Source organism: Scylla paramamosain, chromosome 2, assembly GCF_035594125.1.
Source record: "Scylla paramamosain isolate STU-SP2022 chromosome 2, ASM3559412v1, whole genome shotgun sequence".
In the NCBI taxonomy this organism is placed as follows: Eukaryota; Metazoa; Arthropoda; class Malacostraca; order Decapoda; family Portunidae; genus Scylla; species Scylla paramamosain.
Window position 1 is genome coordinate 639,269 of NC_087152.1, and position 20,732 is coordinate 660,000.

Consider the following 20,732-nt stretch of genomic DNA (forward strand, 5'->3'; position numbering starts at 1 on the left):
TATTTAGTTGCTTAACTATCATTGGGGTACGTATGCACAAACAGGTCGTAACAGTGACTGGAGTCCTGATCCAAATTTCAGGAGGATATAGCAAAATTCATAAAAAAAAAAAAAAATAAAAAAAAAATTGTTGGTTGATCACAATTTCAGTGGATCTGCCGATACTCAACACACATTTCAATAATAATAATAATAATAATAATAATAATAATAATAATAATAATAATAATAATAATAATAAAAATGATAGTAATAATGATAATAATGATAATAATAATAGTAATAATAATAATAATAATAATAATAATAATAATAATAATAATAATAACAAGATAATAATGATAATAATAGCAGCTTGGGGCCCCTGGTGGCCTCGGGGAACCTATGCAGCCACGTAGTTCGCATATAGTAAGAAACGGTTCAAGATGCAATAAAGAAAGCCGCGCATTTGGTATAGAAAGCGAATCGATGAACCACTGTAAGCAGGATCGTAATGAGAGAGAGAGAGAGAGAGAGAGAGAGAGAGAGAGAGAGAGAGAGAGAGAGAGAGAGATATTGAAGACGTTCATAGTAGACTCCGTTCTTATTACGGATGAGGACGATAGGTGGAGGTAGTTTGGTATGTTTCTTACAAGGACTGCCATGTGTAGATCTGATGGCTTCTTGCAGCTTCCCTTATGTTCTTATGTTCTTATGCTCTAGACCAAACAGGCAACATTGGAAATAACGCAAGGTCCCTCTGATAACTGCTACTTCGCATCTTCGCAAAACTCTCTCGCCTTTGTTCTTCTATCCCGAAATGAAAGTTTGCTCTGGCTATAATCAAGGTGAGTGCAACATGAAAGTTCAAGAATATGTTAATAATATAGAGTCGGAAGCTAGTGTGGTAAATTCAACTTCCTGTTGGAGTATAGTGACAACCAAGGAGTGGACGAAAGAGTGACAAAGGTGAGAGGCACGTAAATTACACTTGCTGGCAATTCTCTTAGGGTTTCCCTAGCTCTTCTGAGGGTTTTTCCAGTTCGAATGTGTGTGTGTATGTGTGTGTGTGTGTGTGTGTTACCTGGACAAACCCAGGAATGTGAGACAAGACAACTGCGCCGTATCTATTCATCCACTCCTACTACAATTACTACATTACAAAAACACCTACTTCGGTTTCCGACTTCCGACTTTTTTATGAACTTTTTACTCGTGTCAAAAGTGCTAACTAATCGTAAGAAAGTTAACCTTGGAAGTGTGCAGGAAGGAAGGATGCACAGGAGAGGAGGTGTAATGTGGGTGAAGGGGAGGGAGGAAGCATGTGGTACTTAAGCGGGGTGCTAGCGGGGGGGTTTGTTGGGAGCTTTATAACTCTGGCAGGTAGGAGCTCACCGCACAACACGCGCAGCATAGTGAAGAGAACACACCGGCACCTCGATCGCTTCTTTCCGTAAGTTGTGTGGCGCCTCTATGCGGAACCTTGTTAGCGGTGCGTGTATCCACTACTGTCTGCCTCATGTTTTGAAGATTTTTACTGCTCTTCTAACTTTGCTTTTAATGCTCAGAAAGTAAGGATTAAATATCTTGATCTACGTGGGTGGTTGTTTCCATACCGTGCATTTATTCAAAGACTGCAGTGGTGAAGCTGTAAAATATTCGCTTAAAGATATAATTAGAGGAGTAATGTATTTAAACTGTCTAGCTGGACTTTAACCATGCATCCGTCTCATGATCTCAGTGTGGAGTTTATTACAATATACAAATAACAATTTCGTAGTGTGTTTTGTGTATATATTACTGTTGTACTTCTCTGTAGGTTGCAAATCTGATATTTGATTTTGAACTGTAATACTTAACTGAAAATAATTGATAAGGATCGAGAACTCATCCTTCATACATATATTGAATGTCTACCATTTAGTGTACGTTCTACATACATTTACTTGCCTAGAAACGACGAGTGTTTCTAGACCCCGATGCAGCGCACCGGTGCCTCCGGCGCTGCAGACCATACTGACCATTCCGAAGCACAGGTCGCTCGAACCTATGAAGTCTCGAGTCCTTATGACTACTGTTTTTATTGCTACAGTAAACAATTATCAGAATTGAGTGTTTCTTGTACAAGAGAGATTTATGAAAGGGTGTTTGTCATTTCTCACAGTGCACCAACACTCTCCTCCTCCATCTTTCTTCCTCCTACTTCAACCCTTCTGACATGCAAATGAATTTTTTTTTTTCCATTTCTCACATTGCACCAACTCTCCCCCTCGCCACCTTTCCTCCTTCTCCTTTTTCAGCCTCTTTCTCCTGACTTGGTAATGCAACTTGTTTAATTTCCCTGCTTTCCCTTTCAGTTTCTGCAGCGATACAATGAGAGGCTTGCTGGCTACAGTGACACTGGTGGTGGCGGCGACGGTATGCACGGCGGGGACCTTGTATGGTGAGTGTGTGGAATCTAAATAATGCTTGCGTGTCTTCAGCGATGCCTTATTATGTCTATTTGTGATTATGCCTCGGATTGTGATTATCGTCAGTCTCTGATCTGACTTCTTTAGCCTGATCTAACTCGCTACTCCTGCTATTCTTACAGATAATCGGTGTCCCAGAAACTTCGACCTGGCCGCTGCGATCTTCCCTGTAGGTCAGAGTCCTAAACCTTGTTACACAACCAAAGACTGTCCCTTGGGACAACTGTGCTGCCCAGCCCTCTCCTCCTCGACCGACTTGTGTCTGTTTCCCAGGAGCGGTAATGGGCCTTTCCCCGGCAGCGGCCATATCCCTCATTCAAACGGCCAAAACCCTCTTGTAAACGGCCAATGCCCCGCCAACTTCAGGCTCGCAGCAGCTACATTCCCAGTCGGTCAGGGCCCCTCGCCTTGCAGTATAACCAGGGATTGCCCTCTGGGACAACTCTGCTGCCCGGTCATTGATTCAGTATCCGACCTTTGCCTGCCTCCCGAGTCCGGTTTCCCAGGAGGCCACATCCTCAACAACAAGCCTGTTGTTTTCCCAGGACAAGTTGCTTCTCATGTTCACCAAGGCAGGTGCCCCCCTGCTCTCAACCTCGCCGTGGTCCGCTTCTCTGAAGGTCTGCCCATATACTGCAAGACAGCAAGAGACTGTCCCTATAGACAACTGTGCTGTCCGGCTATCAATCCTACCTCCACTATCTGCCGTGACCCCGCTCACCACTAGAAGCTTAAACAGTTTGGTGTTTGGAACGTAATGACATGCGCTTCCACATCCCTTGATCTTGTTTTTGAATGAATAGTTGATGTTAAGTTTATTTAATTCTCAATCAACTGCTTACTTTTTTTTCTGGAAAGAGTGGTTGTTTGGACTCTTGAATAAAATATATTATGAACTTGGGTCTTATGAATGTTCTTGGATCTTACCGAACAACTATGTTCAGCGCGCACGCACTGAACAATTGAGTATGCTCAGCACACACACACACACACACACTATAAACGTAATTTATTGCGATAGCAACATTTGCTTCCCCACTATGAACAGTGACGTACACTATAAACGTAATTTATTGCGATAGCAACATTTGCTTTTCCACTATGAACAGTGACGTGGAGCTGATGTGGCTAAGCTGAACATGAGAATAAAATTTTTTTTTTCACTCCTTATTTGCTAATGATGCATAGCCATGAAGAAACTATAGGTAGACAATAATGATACACCTGTTTTGGATAAAAATATATACCTATATACCTTTTTAAATGTCATCGACGTGTGCAAACTATGAGTCTTCCTTGTAAGTAAACAAGCTACCTTGTCTAAGCTGACCACAAGCTCTGTACCCACAAGGCCGTGTAGAGGGAGAGAGAGAGAGAGAATGCACGAATTTATGGTTAATATTCTGTATACAGAATCATGCAAATCAAAGTATGCAGACGACCATTGATAGAAAATACAATACTTTTTCAGTAGATTATTAAGGCACCGGTATTTTTTACCACTAATTTTTTTTAACTACCTTCGCGTAACTATTATTCAGCGCAACAATAACCAAGACTCGCGCTGAATAAAGAATAAGCCAGTATTTTGACAACCTAACTATCAGTAGTATTAAAAGTATTTGGCAATGAAAATGAACTACACACATTTCAATAATAATAATAATAATAATAATAATAATAATAATGGCAGCCTGGGGGCTCCTGTTGGCATCGGGAAACCTCTGCAGCCGTGTACTTCGCATATAGTAAGAAACAACTCTGAGATGCAGTAAAGAAAGCTACGCATTTTGGAACAAAGCGAACCGCTGAACCACTGTAAGCAGGATCGTAATGTCAGAGAGAGAGAGAGAGAGAGAGAGAGAGAGAGAGACGTTCGCAGTAGAATCAGTTCTTATTATGGACGAGTATGATAGGTGAAGATAGTTTGTTATGCTTCATACAAGGACTGCCATGTGTAGATCTGATGGCTTCTTGCAGCTTCCTTTATTTTCTTATGTTCTTATGCTCTAGACCAAACAGGCAACATTGGGAATAACGCAAGGTCCCTCTGATAACTGCTGCCTCGCATCTCCGCAAAACTCGCTCGCCTTTGTTCTTCTACCCCGAAATGAAAGTTTTCTCTGGCTGTATTCAAGGTGAGTGCAACATGAAAGTTCAAGAATATGTTAATAATATAGACAGGGAAGCTAGTGTGCTAAGCTCAACTTCCTGTATGTAAGAGTATAGTGACAACCGAGGGATGAACGAAAAAGTGACAAAGGTGTGAGGCAGGTTAATTACATTTGTTTTCGTCTCTCTTAGAGTTTTCCGAACTCTTTACTGAGAGTTTCCCCAGCTCGCATGTGTGTGTGTGTGTGTGTGTGTGTGTGTGTGTGTGTGTGTTTTGCCTGGACAAACCAAAGAATGTAAGATAACACAACTAAGCCGTATCTATTCATCCGTCCACTACTACCACAATTCCTACATTACAAAGACACCTGCTTCAGTTTCCGACTTCCGACTTTTTTATGAACTTTTTACTCGTTTCCACACGTATCAAAAATGCTAACTAATTGTGAGAAAGTTAACCTTGGAAGTGTGCAGGAAGGGAGGATACACAGGGGAAGAGGAGCTGTAATGTGGGCGATGGGGAGGGAGGAGGCATATGGTACTAAGGCGGGGTGCCGGCGGGGGGTTTGTTGAGTGCTTATAACTCTGGCAGGGAAGAGCTCACCGCACAACACGCGCAGCATAGTGAAGAGAACACACCGACACCTCGATCGCTTCTTTCCGTAAGTTGTGTTGTGCTTCTGTGCGCAACCTTGTTAGAGATGCGTGTATCCACTACTGTCTGCCTCGTGTAAAAAAAAATAAATAAATAAATAAAATAAATAAATAAATAGATAAATAAATAAATAAATAAATAAATAAATAAATAATAATAATTACTGAGCTTCTGACATTGTGTTTAATGCCCAGAAAGTAAGAATTAAATATCATGATCTACGTGGGTAGTTGTTTCCATACCGTGCATTTATTCAAAGACTGTAGTGGTGTAGCTGTAAATATTTGTTTAAAGATATTATAATTAAAGAAGTAATATATTTAAACTGTCTAGCTGGACTTTAACTATGCATCTGTCTCATGATCTCAGTATGGAGTTTATCAAAAAATACAAGTAACAAAATCTCTTGGTGTGTTTTGTGTATATATTACTAGTTTACTTCTCTGTGTAGGTTGCAAATCTGATATTTGACTGATTTTGAACTGTAATACTTAACTGAAAGTAACTGATAAGGAGCGAGAACTCATCCTTCATACATGTATTGAATGTCTACCATTTAGTGTACGTTCTACATAGATTTACTTGCCTAGAAACGAGTGTTTCTGGACCCCGATGCAGCACACCGGTGACCCCGGCGGTGCAGACTACACTGACCATTCCGAAGCACAGGTCGCTCGAACCTTTGAAGTCTCGAGTCCTTATGATCTCTATTTTTATTGCTACAATAAAAACAGTTATCAAAATTGAGTGTTACAAGAGAGATTTATGAAAGGGTGTTTGTCACTTTTCACAGTGCACCAACACTCTCTCCCCCTCCATCTTTCTTCCTCATACTTCAACCGTTCTCCTGACTTGATTATGGAAATGATTTTTTTTTTTTCATTTCTCACATTGTACCAACACTCTCTCCCTCCCCACCTTTTCTTCTATTTCAACCTCTTTTTCCTGACATGATAATGCAATTTCTTTAATTTCCTTGCTTTCTCTTTCAGTTTCTGCAGCGATACAATGAGAGGCTTGCTGGCTACAGTGACACTGGTGGTGGCGGCGACGGTATGCACGGCGGGGACCTTGTATGGTGAGTGTGCGAAATCTAAATAATGCTTGCGTGACTTAAGCGATGCCTTATTATGTCTATTTGTGATGCCTCTGATTATGATTATCTTTAGTCTCTGATCTGACTTCTTTAGCCAGATCTAACTCGCTACTCCTGCTATTCTTATAGATAATCGGTGTCCCAAAAACTTCGACGTGGCCGTTGTGTTCTTCCCCATTGGTCAGATTCCTAAAGCCTGTTACACAACTAAAGACTGCCCCTTGGGACAACTGTGCTGCCCAGCCCTCTCCTCCTCGACCGACTTGTGTCTGTTTCCCAGCAACGGTAATGGGCCTTTCCCCGGCAGCGGCCATATCCCTCATTCAAACGGCCAAAACCCTCTTGTAAACGGCCAGTGTCCTGCTAACTTCAGGCTCGAAGCAGCTACATTCCCAGTCGGCCAGACCCCCGCGCCCTGCAGAATAACCAAGGATTGCCCTCTGGGACAACTCTGCTGCCCGGTCATTCATTCAGTATCCGATCTGTGCCTGCCTCCCGAGTCCGGTTTCCCAGGAGGCCACAAACTCAACAAGAAGCCTGTTGTTTTCCCAGGACAAGTTGCTTCTAATGTTCACCATGGCAGGTGCCCCCCTCCGCTCAACCTCGCCGCAGCCTTCTTCCCTCCAGGTCTGCCCATATTCTGCAAGACAGCAAGAGACTGTCCCTATAGACAACTGTGCTGCCCGGCTATCAATCCTACTTCCACTATCTGCCGTGACCCCGCCCAACACTAGAAGCTTACACAGTTTGGTATCTGGAACGTAATGACATGCCCTTCCACATCTAGTTGATGTTTTAAGCTTATTTAATTTTCAATCAGCTGCTTATTTATTTATTTTTTTTTTCTGGAAAGTGGTTGTTTGGTGATGCTTGAATAAAATATATTATGAGCTTAGATCTTGTGAATGTTCTTGTACCTTATTGAACCCTTAAGTATGTTCAGCACGCACACAAACACATCCTACACTCGCTATAGACGAAACTTATTGTGTTAGCAACATTTGCTTCCCCTTTATGAACAGTGACGCGTGCGGAGCTGATGTGGCTAAGCTGAACAAGAGAATTTTTTTTTCCCATTCATTTGCTGATGCATAGCCATGCTAACATACACTATATTCATAATAGGTGGACAATAATGTTACACTTGTTCTGGATAAAAATATATCTTTTTTTTTTTTTATCTCTCATCGACGTGTGCCATCTATGAGTCTTCTTTGTAAGTAAACAAGTTACCTTGTCTAAACTGACCACAAGCTCTGTACCCGCAAGGCCGTGGATGCGAATAATGGAGAGAGAGAGAGAGAGAGAGAGAGAGAGAGAGAGAGAGAGAGAGAGAGAGAGAGAGAGAGAGAGAGAGAGAGAGAGCACGCAGTATGTTTAATCTGTAAGAAATTTGAGTGACTCAGTTCTGACTTAACTCTTACATACTGTTGCATATAATATCATGCGTTCATTTCTCCTGGTGGAAACCTCCACATTATAGTTCAATAAAGATCAACACAGAACAGAATATCATGTTAAATCAGGAGTTGAAAAATCAACTCCTCAGCCGTCTTGCTCCACTCTCATCCAAATGCAGAAAAGGGAAATAGGGAGGGAGGGTCCTTTCTCACCTAGCCGTGTTCTCACACGAGAGAAGTATGTCGTAACTAACGAGACTAAATTGCAGTGCGTGTTTGGACAAGGCCGCGCATTCACTTACAGCAACTAGGTTGGTGCAGATTCATCCACCTTCCCGCCGTCCTCCCTGTACATAATTGGCGTGTTATTGCGGCAGTCCGAGGAGAACCACCATAGTTTCCACAATGAAATATGCAAACGTCACGCTTATCATTGTGAAACCTGAAAATTCCGTGGGAAGCCTAGCGAAAACTCAGCAGTCGTAATAAAACTGATCGACGCCAGGACTGTCTGCTACTCAGTCAGTGCTTAATCTAGATGAAACAAGCAGTCTTCGAGCTCTGGCGTCACTGGAAACAGGAACGTTGATTTGGACAATGTAACTTCCTCATAGTAACCCTAGTCATAAAATAAATAAATAGCAATTATATGAAAAAAACAATAAATAAATTAAGTTGCTAAATTGCTAAATAAATAAATAAAATATCAAATGTGTTGCCTTATATCTGTATGTTCACACATCACTTATGTAAGAGAGAGAGAGAGAGAGAGAGAGAGAGAGAGAGAGAGAGAGAGAGAGAGATTTTATAAAGCTATTAAACAGCTGCCAGATGTTAACAAGATTCCTTTACTCCATGCAAAATATGACATGATCTATGAATTTGGAACAATATAATAATGTGAAAAAAACAGCAAAATGAATCATCAAAGTTTTCATGTTTTAGTTGACAATTTAACAGATTTCACAATACAGCAATATAGTTTTGACATGAGAACAATTAAACACAACAAAACATATTAGATCTACACTTAGATAAATTATTTCACTTTTTATGTAGCTGTAGTCCTGTATGTGTGTGTGTGTGTGTGTGTGTGTGTGTGTGTGTGTGTGTGTGTGTGTGTGTGTGTGTTCCTAGTTGCCTGTTTTATAAGACTCAAATCAAGCCATAATGTACATTTTTCTAAATATATATGTGTGTGTGTGTATGTGTGTGTGTGTGTGTGTGTGATGAGGACTTCGGTAACACTTCCTACATACACAATGACCAAGTATGAACAACTTCTCAAATAATTTTCAATGACATGGTAAATACCCAAAGAAGGTTACACCAGGACATGGGAGATGAATCACAAGGTACACATACAATTACAAAAATATATAAAAAAATATATATGAAATTTATTTTCTCTTGACTCTTGTGATTCGTTTTGACTAATAACTTTCTTAATCAATGTACAGTTGTCATAAGAAGTGATGTCACATTGTACAAGATGTTTCATAACAGAAATCTGTATCAGACAATTGTTTCTATTCATCACATCCTCTGTTCTTGGTCTTTGTGGAGTTCTCAATGTATGGCAATACATGACTCCATGTATTCATTTCCATTACATTTATAGACATGAAAAGTGGACTTTGTAACAGCACTACTTAGGACAACTGTACATACTAATTTATGTGGCACACTCAAATCTGTATTACACAAGGTGGCACCAAGAAGTTTCAAGTCTTGTTCCACAGCACACCAACAGGCGGCATTAAGATGTATGAGTTGCAATGGACATCAACAAATTTGCTGATTATGTTGTGAACTGTGCCATGACAAATTTTGTGACCATGTGCGCATGCTCATTTGTGATTTCATCATTGATTGTAAACTAGTGCAGAGAGCAAACATCAAATTCTGAGTTAAACTCAGCAAATCTTCAACAGAGACCTTTGATATGATTCAGCATGTGTGCGCCACAGAAGCACATATGCTTCATGAGTAGCGGAACATCACTGAAAGATGATGAGAGATCATGAATCCAAGCCAACTTCTTCGCAAAGATGGAGCTGCAGCTGAAACTGTGTCATCTTGACATCAATGTGAACTTCAATGTGATCCCAAACTTAAATTAAGCAAATACTTTCTTGTATATCAGCCTAAACTCAGAACTTTTTGATACCACCTCATATGCTATTGCAGTCAATCAGCCAATCAATCAGTCAATCACCTGATGCCATATATCCATAACAGGATGGCCATGATAGGGTCACACAAGGCAGCAGCTGATCCCCATTATAAGAGGGAAATACCAAGATAACTGTGACCACAGCAAGCTCAGGTGACAATGTTTAAAATCATGTTTATTTTTGCAATAAATGGTGCATAATGCTATAGGGCAATCCACATCTTGGCCCACCATGAGTAAACAACTGAGAGATTTATCCTACAGACACCAATAGCCACTATAAAAGGTTTTAGATATGCTAAAATAGCTAAGAGGTTTTATCAAGTGGTGGCCATCATAGTAACACACAACATCCCAAGACCACCACATATGACATCACCTAATACAATCAGAGAACACTGATCTTGCGTCATGGCCGTGCACTTTGCACATGGAGCGTGTTTTACTTAAGGCCTCTCAGTAAGCATGAAAAATGAGCTGGGTCAAATTGACTTATTGGCATCTCAAGTGTATCTCTCCTCCTCACTCATGCCTATAGCAACAATGACCAGTATCAATTTCCAGAGTCAGTATTTATTGTGTCTTTGGTGATGCTTAACTGGTGTTTTCTCTGGTTGAAATGTATTTTATTCTGTTCATTTTGTGGTGTTTGTTGTGATGAGAGCAAGGCAGTCAAGTCATGGTGGTATCATTTAATCATACATCTTCACATGATGGAATTAATGATGTCGATACAGCAAAACATGTGAATTAGAAAATGCAAGTCTTCCAGAAACTTATATGGAGATTCGTTAAAGGAGGGAGTGAGGAATTATCTTTCCACAGCCACAGTAGTGGTGTCCTCACTGTCTCCCTTCAGGTGGCTTGCTGTAAGAGTTGGATTACAGTCAAACTGCCTTCATAGAAAAGCTGGAAGCCATGGGGTAAAGATAAAGACAATTCAATGTTGCCTCCATGAATGAATTTTTGAATGAGCTTCTGGAAGTTTTGCATTTTTAAATTAATTATTGCTATATCGACATCATTCAAGCTTGCAATGTAAAGATTGATGATTGAATGATATCACCAAGCATGCCTTCCACTCATCACTACAAACACCACAGCATGAACAGAACATAATGCCTTTTACCTTGAGTACAGAGTCAATCATATGTCACCAAAGACACAATGAACACTGACACTGATGACCTGTTTAATACTGGTTATTGTTGCTATGAGCATGCATGAGGAGGAAGGATGCACTTGAGATGACAGTAAGTCAATCTGTCCAAGCCCATTTTTATGCTTGCTGAGAAGCCTTAAGTAAAATGCACTTGCTGAGCAGTGTGCTGCCATGATGCTGACTGTAGACAGCTCTGAGTGCATCATAAAACTGGTCTAATTCCACAGCTGAGCTTAGTTTGATACCAGTTATCACTCTTTGAAGTATAGATGCAGCACCTGTGAATCTCTATCACCTGCTAAACAGGAATAAAGTAGATAATGACAATAGGTAAGAGAGAGAATGAGAAAGATGGCATATGGTTTGGTGGAGGATACTAATCCTTTTTGTCACTGTGTCTTTATGGTCATCTCCATTTATCAATAAATAATTGACAAAATCCTAGGTTGAAAGAAAAAAGTTGAAATGACCCTTAATAGAGTGAAATTCAATTACAACAAATCCAGTTAGACACAAATAGAAGTTCTCTGCATCAACACAGTAATATCATCGTTCATCCTAAGTGAAGTAAAAGTTACAGACAGTGACACTTATAACACATCTACACACTCATTTCAAAACACTGATTCACTAATGCATCACAACTGACATAGAATTTACTATTTATTGTTTAAAATTCATACCTTAATGCTCTAAGTGTTTTCAAGTGTGTTTGCACCTAGTTGAGAGGCAGCAGAAATTGATCACCATTCAATACTGGCTAATCAGTTTTTCAAATTGATCTTACTTTATTTATTTATCTAGTGTGTGTGTGTGTGTGTGTGTGTGTGATTACCTAGTTGTGTCATGTGGGAAAGGAGCTATGCTTGTACTGTCCTGTCTGTATCTATTATCTAACTTGGCCATGAAATTATGAAGTTTTTGGTTACACTGCATCCATGTTTTGACAGTTCCATATATCAACTACTCTTTGGGGAAAACTATTCTTTTTGATATTTCTTCTACAAATCTTTTTTTCAGCTTCTTTCCGTGTCCTCTAGTGTCTCTTGTATCCCACGTCACACGTGTGTGTGTGTGTGTGTGTGTGTGTGTGTGTGTGTGTGTGTATTATTATTAATAATACATGCATGAGCATTCCTTGGAAGGGGAAACACAACCTACATAGGATCAGAGTTCACAAATATCAAAAGTTGCCCGTCAACTTAAATGTTGACTTAAACACAGACAACTAACTAACTGACAATGACGATAATATTGAAAATCATGAATGATGTAATTACTAATGATATGCTGTGTTTAACACACTGACAAATACTTCTGCACCTAAACTTTGCTGCAGCATCACTGCTCTCCACAAGCAATCCCTTACTGGAGGACAAATGGTTCCTTTATTTCAGTCTTTATAAGGATGAAAGTTACTAATTCTGGAGGTGCAAATGAAAACATTAATTCATATTTCTGGCAGTAAATTTTGGCTCTTACCTTTCTTGTTAATATCTTTTATTGTTAACTGATCTGCAAAATGTTCTGATTGTCATTCATTACTGATCATGTGAGATGTTTAAACTATTATGCTTAGTGCTAAGTCCCTCTAGTAAATATAAGTATTCTTATATAAAGTCTCCTGAAAAACATTTTTTTGTTTTGCTTATGAATTACAAAGGTGACCTATAATATCTCCAGTGCAGCCTGAATTAAACATGTCTGTTGATTCAACAGTTATACCAAACTAAGTATTCCAAAATCCATGTGCATATTTCATCATTATTATTGACAATTGTTTGTGTGTTACACTCAACATTTCAAAGACAACAGTAATAAATCCCTAAGAATATACTTGCTAACATGTTGGACACATAAAATAACAGGTTGTTGAGGCATTGTATACAAGCAAGCTCCTTAAATTTTTATATAAAAAACATATAATTCAATTTTAATTCCTTTCCCTTCTTGGCATCTTATCAAACTCAGTATCAGTCACCACCGGGATAGGCATCTACTTGTACAGTCACTGCATACACTGCAGGCAACGGCACACAAACAATATCAAATCCTGTCACAACCTTGGGTCACACACACTGTGATGTGAATTGTACATGTTCATTAATGTTTGATTCTTTATCAATGTAAAAAAAAAAAAAAAAAAAAAAAAATCCTTCACTGACTTAATATGAGACAAGAATAAAAATTAAATATAAACACAACTAAATGGTAGATAATATTTTCAGGACCATATTAAGTATAGCAATAAAAGGTGGGCAGCTGCCACTAGATACTGTAAAACATTAGTAATCACCTGAAGACACTGCAGAACTGCAGCAAATGGACATCAAAGTGCAGGCATAAATATTTCAAGTTTTGTATTGAATAGCATACATACTGGTAGAAATATAAATAGATGAAATGGTTATGTTACTTCAAGAAATATATTTAAGAATGTTTGATATCAAGATACTACCATGTAGATCAGAAGCCAGAATGTGTTATTGAAAGAAAGGCGGAGGGAGGTGATATACTGTGGTGGTCCTTAACAGGGTGAAGCTGAAGGAAGAATACATCAACATATATATATCTTTTTTTTCACATGGTCCATGAGCCCCTCTAGAATCTGTTTTGAGACTGACAGCTGGCCACAACCAGTGCTGGTATAGGTGTGAATCTTTGCAGTGGCACCTCTTGAAAATCCACATTATTTCTCACTTGACCCAAGCTGCAACTGGAGGTATGGGGTCCAGATGATGTGGATGAATTCAGGTCACTTCATGACAGTTTAAAAACTGTCACAATTTGTTGGGATTGTGTGCAATACCATGTGGCATCAACCACCTCCACATGTTGACCACTCAGCCATCACCTCCCCCTGTCCAGCAAAAAAAAAAAAAAAAAAAAAACGGTTCACAATGATAACATGAAATGAAACTACAGATGTACCATTGACTTCTATGTGAAAGTAGAATCTAAATTATGGATCATGACATTCAAAGGACCTCTAGGAGCAAGGAACAAAATCCTTAATTACTGTTATTCTCTGCTGAGATCTAAACATGTGCATTCAACTGAATTTTGGTGAATAGACTGACAGTCAAGTAACATCCTATTTAACTGAAGTCCACACATCCAAAGATCTCACTTAAGCACCCTGCGTGGCAAAATTATACTGATGTAATAATGAACACGGGCACATTCAGATACTTTGTGGTTAACTGACCTGAACAATGAGCTATTTATGTAAATCCTTGCCAGTCTGATGCTTCAGACTCCTCGTCATGCTCCACTTTGTAAGACTTGATGCCATTCCGCAGCATGGGGGTGCCCTTCTGCTTGCCTGTGTAAGACAAATCATATCAGTTTAAAATTTTGAAAGCATTCATGTAATGCTACATCAGTATTACAAATCAACTAAATGTAAAAAAAAAAAAAATGGGACCACCACCACAACAGTGCCCAGACTGTTCATAATTTTTTACACACACACACACACACACACACACACACACACACACACACACACACACACACACACTTAAGATACATGAGTGGATCACCAGATAGGATATGTAACTCATTGCAAATAAAGGTTAAGTGAACACTAATATTCATGGTGAGGAACATAAGTCTGGCCTCTTACCACCTCCTGAACAAAGACGCACTGAAGAATATTATCACCACAATGATCAGATCAAAAACTGAATGTTAGTAATTTAACAATGAGGATTTTGATTTTATTTGGCAGAATATGCAATGCAACAATATCTAATCAAAACCTTTTTCCTATACTGAGAGAGAGAGAGAGAGAGAGAGAGAGAGAGAGAGAGAGAGAGAGAGAGAGAGCGAGAGAGAGAGAGAGAGAGAGAGAGAGAGAGAGAGAGAGAGAGAGAGAGAGAGGTGAGAGAGAGAGAGAGAGAGAGAGAGAGAGAGAGAGAGAGAGAGAGAGAGAGAGTGTCTTCATCTAGTAATACTACTTGCACATGTCTAGAAGAAGTACCTAAAACTCTCGCAAAAACAATAAGCTTCAGCTCCTCGCCAGATGGCTTGATCAGGGTGACGGCCTCCTTCAGCAGCTTCTCCTTATGAGCCAACATGTTCACCAAAACCTCCAGCTCACCACCCTCTACCACCTGTTGGAAGAGAAAACAACTTAGTGTTCATTTCATACCATGGAGCACTTCCAGTGTTCAAGTTGAGGATAGATTAAAAAACTTTTAGAGAGGCAGGAAATTAAAGCAATAGGATGGCAGTTTAATAGATTAGAATGGTTACCCTTTTTAGGAACAGGCTGAATGTAGGTAAATTTCCAGCAACAAGGAAAATTAGAAGTTGACAGACAGAGTTGGAAGAGTTTGACTAGGCAAGGTGCAAGCATGGAGGCACAGTTTTGGAGAACAATATGAGGGATCCCACCAGGTCCATAAGCCTGATGCCTAAGGGCATGGAAAGCACCACTGCAAAGGATCTGAATGGGTAGCATTAAGTAGTCAGAGGGTGGAGGAGGAGGAACAAGCCCTGAATCATCCAAGGTATTTTTAGCAAATAGAGTTCACCTTTAGAAATAGATGAGATGGCAGTGGTGCCATCAAGCAGAAAATAAGGAGGGAAAGATGAAGAAGCAAAGTTATTGGAGATGTTTTTGGCTAGGTGCTAGGAATCATGAGAGAAGTTAGATCTTGGAAGATTTTGACACTTTCTATTTATGAAGGAGTTTTTGGCTAGTTGAACAGACTTGGCAAGATTCCAGGCAGAAATATAAAGTGCAACACTTACCTTTAAGCTCTCAGCTCGACAGTGCACACCTTGATTCTCTCCTATGGTGTAGCCTTCAGCGGCGTCCTTCACGGGAACTTTGATTGTGATGTGGTACCAGTGCAGGATCTGAGGGTAATGAGATTTGGTAAATGATGGCTTTAGGATAAAACTAAGGATAATTTGATTCTGTGAAAGTTGGCTTTAGAAAATACTAATGATACTTAAATCTTGCAAAATATATAGTAAATGTACGAGAATACTTAAGATCACATGATTTTACAAATGATGGATAGAGGAAAAATATAATGCAGTTTTATAGGAAAATACAAAGCATGACTGGATATTGTGAGTGATGACCATGAGGAAATGCTACTATGGCTAACTTGATAATATGAACGGTAGTTTTAGGAAGAAGCTGAAAAACATCTAATTTTGTGAATGATAACTGTAGGAAAAAAAAACTGTCAAAAATAACAAACGCCTACTATCTCTCTCATAGAAAAAAAAACAATAAACGCTCTCTCTCTCCTTCTTTCTTTCTTTCATACTTATAAGTACTGAGCTTCCTGAATCTCCCATACCTGTAGGAACCCAACATGAGCTTCATACTTGGTGCCTTCCTCCTTCTCCTTAACAACGATGGCCGTGTTGCCCAGTTTATCTGTGTCCTCAGAGAAATGGACATGGTGGTTTGCTGTAAAAACAAACAGATGTTAGTGCTGGCTTGGTTATACTAGTCAGGAGGTATTTAAATTTTTCAATCAGATATGCATAACTTCTTGCTTGGTGGGCGACATGTGATGGGAATGGTTTGGATCAATGCTCTGTGTTCGTCAAGATTCACACAGCAACACATGTTTATATTCATATACAATGTCTCTGTATATGGTAAAGTCCTGGGAATGATATTCAGTTAATTACAATGTTAAGAAAAGAGAAAGGTGGAGAGCAATATTTTTTCTTATTTAGAGGCATGATTTTGAATAAAGTACCTATCTTAGATTCATTAATGGTAAAAAGAAAAAGGAATGTGTGGAGGGCATGACTTTCCTTATCAAAAAGTGAACACATAAAAGAACATTAGTGAAAATTAGATGATCAGTACATTTTTTGTGGAAAGTATGGAGGGCACAACTTTCCTTATCAAAAAGTGAAATATAAAAGCACATTAGTAAAGGTTAGATAATCAGTACACTTTTTAAACAACAGAACACATCACTGTAATGACAAAGAGGAGTGATGGGTCTCATTCTTGTCCTAAACAATTATAATAGGCAAAGTTTTTAGTGGAGTTTTATGACAACACAAGGTTATTATTATTACAGTAAAGATAACACAACTTTCACATACTAATAATACAAAATATCAACACATTCATTTGTTAATAGGATCTAGGATATACATACCAAAGTTACACAGCAATTTATCTATACACCAGGCTGAAATCCCCCAAAAAGGAGGGTGGCTGAAACAAGATGCCAAGTCTTGTCTCACTGAGGGAGTGATAATAGGGAAGAGGGTGTTCTCAGTCCCCTCGCTCCAACACTGGTTATGGTAACAGGGAGAAGGGTGTTCCCAGTTCTGTCACTTCATCACTGTGGTTTTAAGAGGCAAGTTCCCAGTCTCTGCTCCATCACTGGTCATGGTAATGGAGGAGTGAGTTCCCAGTCCCCTCACTCTTTGTCTTTCTAGTCACCTTTTATGATGCGTGGAGAATACGGTGACAGTTTTCTTCCAACCCGGCCGCGCAGAGTGCGGCCAGGCTGAGTCTCCCCTACCACAGGGAATAGGTTGCACAGAAAAAAATTAAAAAATTCATTCAGCTCACTGCAAAGTAGCACCACTAAGGAGGGCATTTTAATATTTCAAATGCCATGGTTCCATTCTTGCAGGAGGCAGGTATTCTCTAAAGGGTATACTAATCCTTGAAACAAACTCTAGATTTATGCTCTTATTTTCAGAATGCATTTGCTTTCTAATTAAGAACTTTAGAGTTACACAATTATGAGGAAATCCTTGAGCAGGCAACATGGAAGAGCTGTCAGTCTAGTGTGTCAAGGAGCTCAAACAAGTCTCATCCTCACCTGGTTCATGGTTACCACAGCAGCCATGTGATTCTTGTCTGTGGTCCCCCATCACTACCACTCCCTCCTCAGGTTCTTGGATAACTTAGTCACAAAGTCTGAAAACAAAAAGTTATGATGACAAGTTTTAACTTTCCATAGAATACATCATACTTTGAAATACATATACCCAAATTCAGTCATACCGAGTCTTTTGATAGCTGAACTAGACCGGTAAATTTAGAAATAGCAGTAATGTATAAGTTTTAATGTATATGAGGCTCATGGGATGAAGGCCTGATTAAGATTGATTAAATATCAAAATACTTTCAACAGTTTGATAATTAGGAGATTGTTAAGTGGCTATTAATATTAATGAACTCTGTGTGGCACTTACAAGGAGGTTATGGACTAGAATTCACACAAGATGCCACATATGCAGGATGAAACTGTCATAGGTAAAAGTAAAAATTATCTTCCCAAGAGATAACTTTCCAATGATTTTAAGACACTGAAATTTACCAAAATGAAATAAATTCACCTTGAAATTAAGAGGACATAGCTTTCCAAAAAATAAGAAAAGACCAATCAAGTAAAGAGCATGATAAGATTACCTTTCTAGGAGAAGAACTGTCAGTCAATTAAACACCTCAAAACTAGGCAGATTAATTATTATCAGCTGCTCTTCAATAATATAAAGAATCTCACTGTCTTCTACAAAGTTATATATGGGAACATTCCACCTGATGAAGAGTACCAGTGCTACTGAAAGCAAGTAGTGTATGGTTAAAAGATAAGGCTGAACTTTATCTTAATCCAACATCCTGTACATACATCGTTTAGAGATAAAATTTCCTGTGAGTAATAAAACTTACCTCAGTAGTATGTGATGAGAGCCTTCCAGGAGGTAAATGTTTGTAAAATGTTTAATATGACTACTAATATGTTAGTAAATAAAACTTTTTTAAGTCAGATGAGCTTGTCCCTATAGCCAATGATCAGCGAGAGCGATTTTCTTACCTTGATTTTATTGTCCTCCTCACCAGTGATGCTGCATCTTCTAATAAAAAAAATCTCATGAACATCATAAATGCAACAACTCAACGGTTCGTTAATGGTATATACAGCCCAAAACCAACAATCATAATGAACAAAACTCATACAAGGACCAGGATGGGCTCAAGACGAGGTGAATAACCATTTGCGCGAGTGCCTGAGGTTTGGTTGATAGTTTGGTTTCACAGTTCGCTCGGGGGAGGAAAGGAGGACGCGATAGGGACGCAGAGTAACATTTCACAGGAGATAAGAGATGAGTTAACCCACATCTACCTTTCTTAATGTCATAGTCAACGTTTATGGCCATCTACTCTAACCTGTGGAGCCGTGGATCAACTCAGCACCACAACTGTTCCTCATCAAAACTCCACTCTGTCTGCTGATGCCAGAAACTGAATCTAACCTTCGAACTTTGCCTATTGGAGTGCACCAGCGGCCACCCACGCCCGACCTTCTTCCACTCACTGCTGCACACTAATAAACACGAGTCCCTGCTGATACAGAACAGAACACGGGGCCTGATCTAGACCACAGCCACATCACCGTTCTCTCGACTCAACACTGCCTGACCCTTCACTCCTTAGTTCTGTGATTTATTCTCAGCGCACGCACCTTGAAATGCTATGAACTGTGCGTGCGACTTGACGTGTTCCCTTTCTGGAGTGTGTCTGACCACCCCCCTAGCAAGCAACTTCCAGTCAAAGTGGCGCCACTACCACACGCGGCAGGCGATGGATCAGCTGACTGGAAGGAACGCGTGTGACGTCACACCTCTCAATCATTAACATCCAGCCCAGTCCGCATCCTCAAACGTTCAGGCGTCTCATATGACTTGTCGGTTATCCTCAGTATGGTCTGGAGTTTTCTGCGAGTTTCAATGGTGTTTTCATGGTTCTATTGATAGTTTAACAAGGATTTAAGGATTTTGCATTACTATCGGAAAAAAAAAACGTTATGAGAACCAGACTAATCATCTCTGTGGGCTACGAAAATATTTCTTATGAGAGGCTTTTCAGAACAAATTATCCATAAAAACCTGAATAATCAACTGTGTGTGTGTGTGTGTGTGTGTGGTGTGAGAGAGAGAGAGAGAGAGAGAGAGAGAGAGAGAGAGAGAGAGAGAGAGAGAGAGAGATTAAAAAGAAGGGATCAGAGAGGAAAGAAGATTAGGGTGGAGATAAAGGAGAAGGGATGAAGGGGCAGAAGAGAGAGAGAGAGAGAGAGAGAGAGAGAGAGAGAGAGAGAGAGAGAGAGAGAGAGAGAGAGAGAGAGAGAGAGAGAGAGATTAGATAGTGAAGGGAGATGGATAAGAACAGTCCTTAAGGCAGTACAAAGAGTTCCAGAATACAGTCCTAGGGCTGAAGGCACTCCTATGGTATCAGGTCATCAGATAAACTACGTATGTCAACCTTTTAACTGCTAATGAAACGTACTATTCGAATAACCCTAGCAGATTTTACCAAGCCAAAGGTGATATATATATATATATATATATATATATATATATATATATATATATATATATATATATATATATATATATATATATATATATATATATATATATATATATATATATATAATTAATATTCAGTCAAAGTCTTCACCATGTTACTGCAAGGATCTGAAATTGTACAAGAGCATTTTACTAAGTTAAGAAGCCACGGAAGTTGATATTAAACAGAGTGATATGATAATGAAAGTTGCTACAATTAAGTGCTATTCGTTTTATTGGTAGTTGAAGGAAATAAAATTATTCATACCACCCGATGTGTAGGCTGTGTGATCAATTAGTATTTACGATATACTGAGGAAAGAA

General features: G+C 39.3%; 3 protein-coding genes across 14 annotated transcripts in view; 2 read left to right on the forward strand and 1 right to left on the reverse strand.

Annotated features, from left to right (window-relative positions):
- Window positions 1–1,280: 1,280 nt before the first annotated feature.
- Window positions 1,281–3,346, forward strand: LOC135107812 (uncharacterized). Its single transcript, XM_064018108.1, has 3 exons — window positions 1,281–1,432; window positions 2,337–2,422; window positions 2,573–3,346. Exons 1-3 carry the CDS (start codon window positions 1,302–1,304, stop codon window positions 3,175–3,177), a joined length of 822 nt encoding a protein of 273 aa, XP_063874178.1. The 5' UTR covers window positions 1,281–1,301; the 3' UTR covers window positions 3,178–3,346.
- A 1,725-nt stretch (window positions 3,347–5,071) lies between these two features.
- On the forward strand, window positions 5,072–7,208 carry LOC135107823 (uncharacterized). Its single transcript, XM_064018114.1, has 3 exons — window positions 5,072–5,224; window positions 6,210–6,295; window positions 6,443–7,208. The coding sequence occupies exons 2-3, from the start codon at window positions 6,226–6,228 to the stop codon at window positions 7,045–7,047; spliced, it is 675 nt and encodes a 224-aa protein (XP_063874184.1). The 5' UTR covers window positions 5,072–5,224; window positions 6,210–6,225; the 3' UTR covers window positions 7,048–7,208.
- A 1,423-nt stretch (window positions 7,209–8,631) lies between these two features.
- LOC135107867 (adipose-secreted signaling protein-like) overlaps window positions 8,632–20,732 on the reverse strand; it is a 15,057-nt gene continuing 2,956 nt past the window's right edge. For 3 of the 12 annotated variants that reach the window (XM_064018276.1, XM_064018183.1, XM_064018268.1), the window contains exons 2-7: window positions 17,879–17,976; window positions 16,376–16,488; window positions 15,813–15,920; window positions 15,037–15,169; window positions 14,260–14,376; window positions 8,632–13,911 (exon numbers count right to left, since the gene is read on the reverse strand). In XM_064018276.1, coding sequence (XP_063874346.1) covers window positions 14,276–14,376; window positions 15,037–15,169; window positions 15,813–15,920; window positions 16,376–16,488; window positions 17,879–17,930 — 507 coding nt within the window. In that variant the 5' untranslated portion in view covers window positions 17,931–17,976 and the 3' untranslated portion in view covers window positions 8,632–13,911; window positions 14,260–14,275. The other 9 variants (XM_064018222.1, XM_064018203.1, XM_064018232.1 and 6 more) reach the window with 9 other exon arrangements.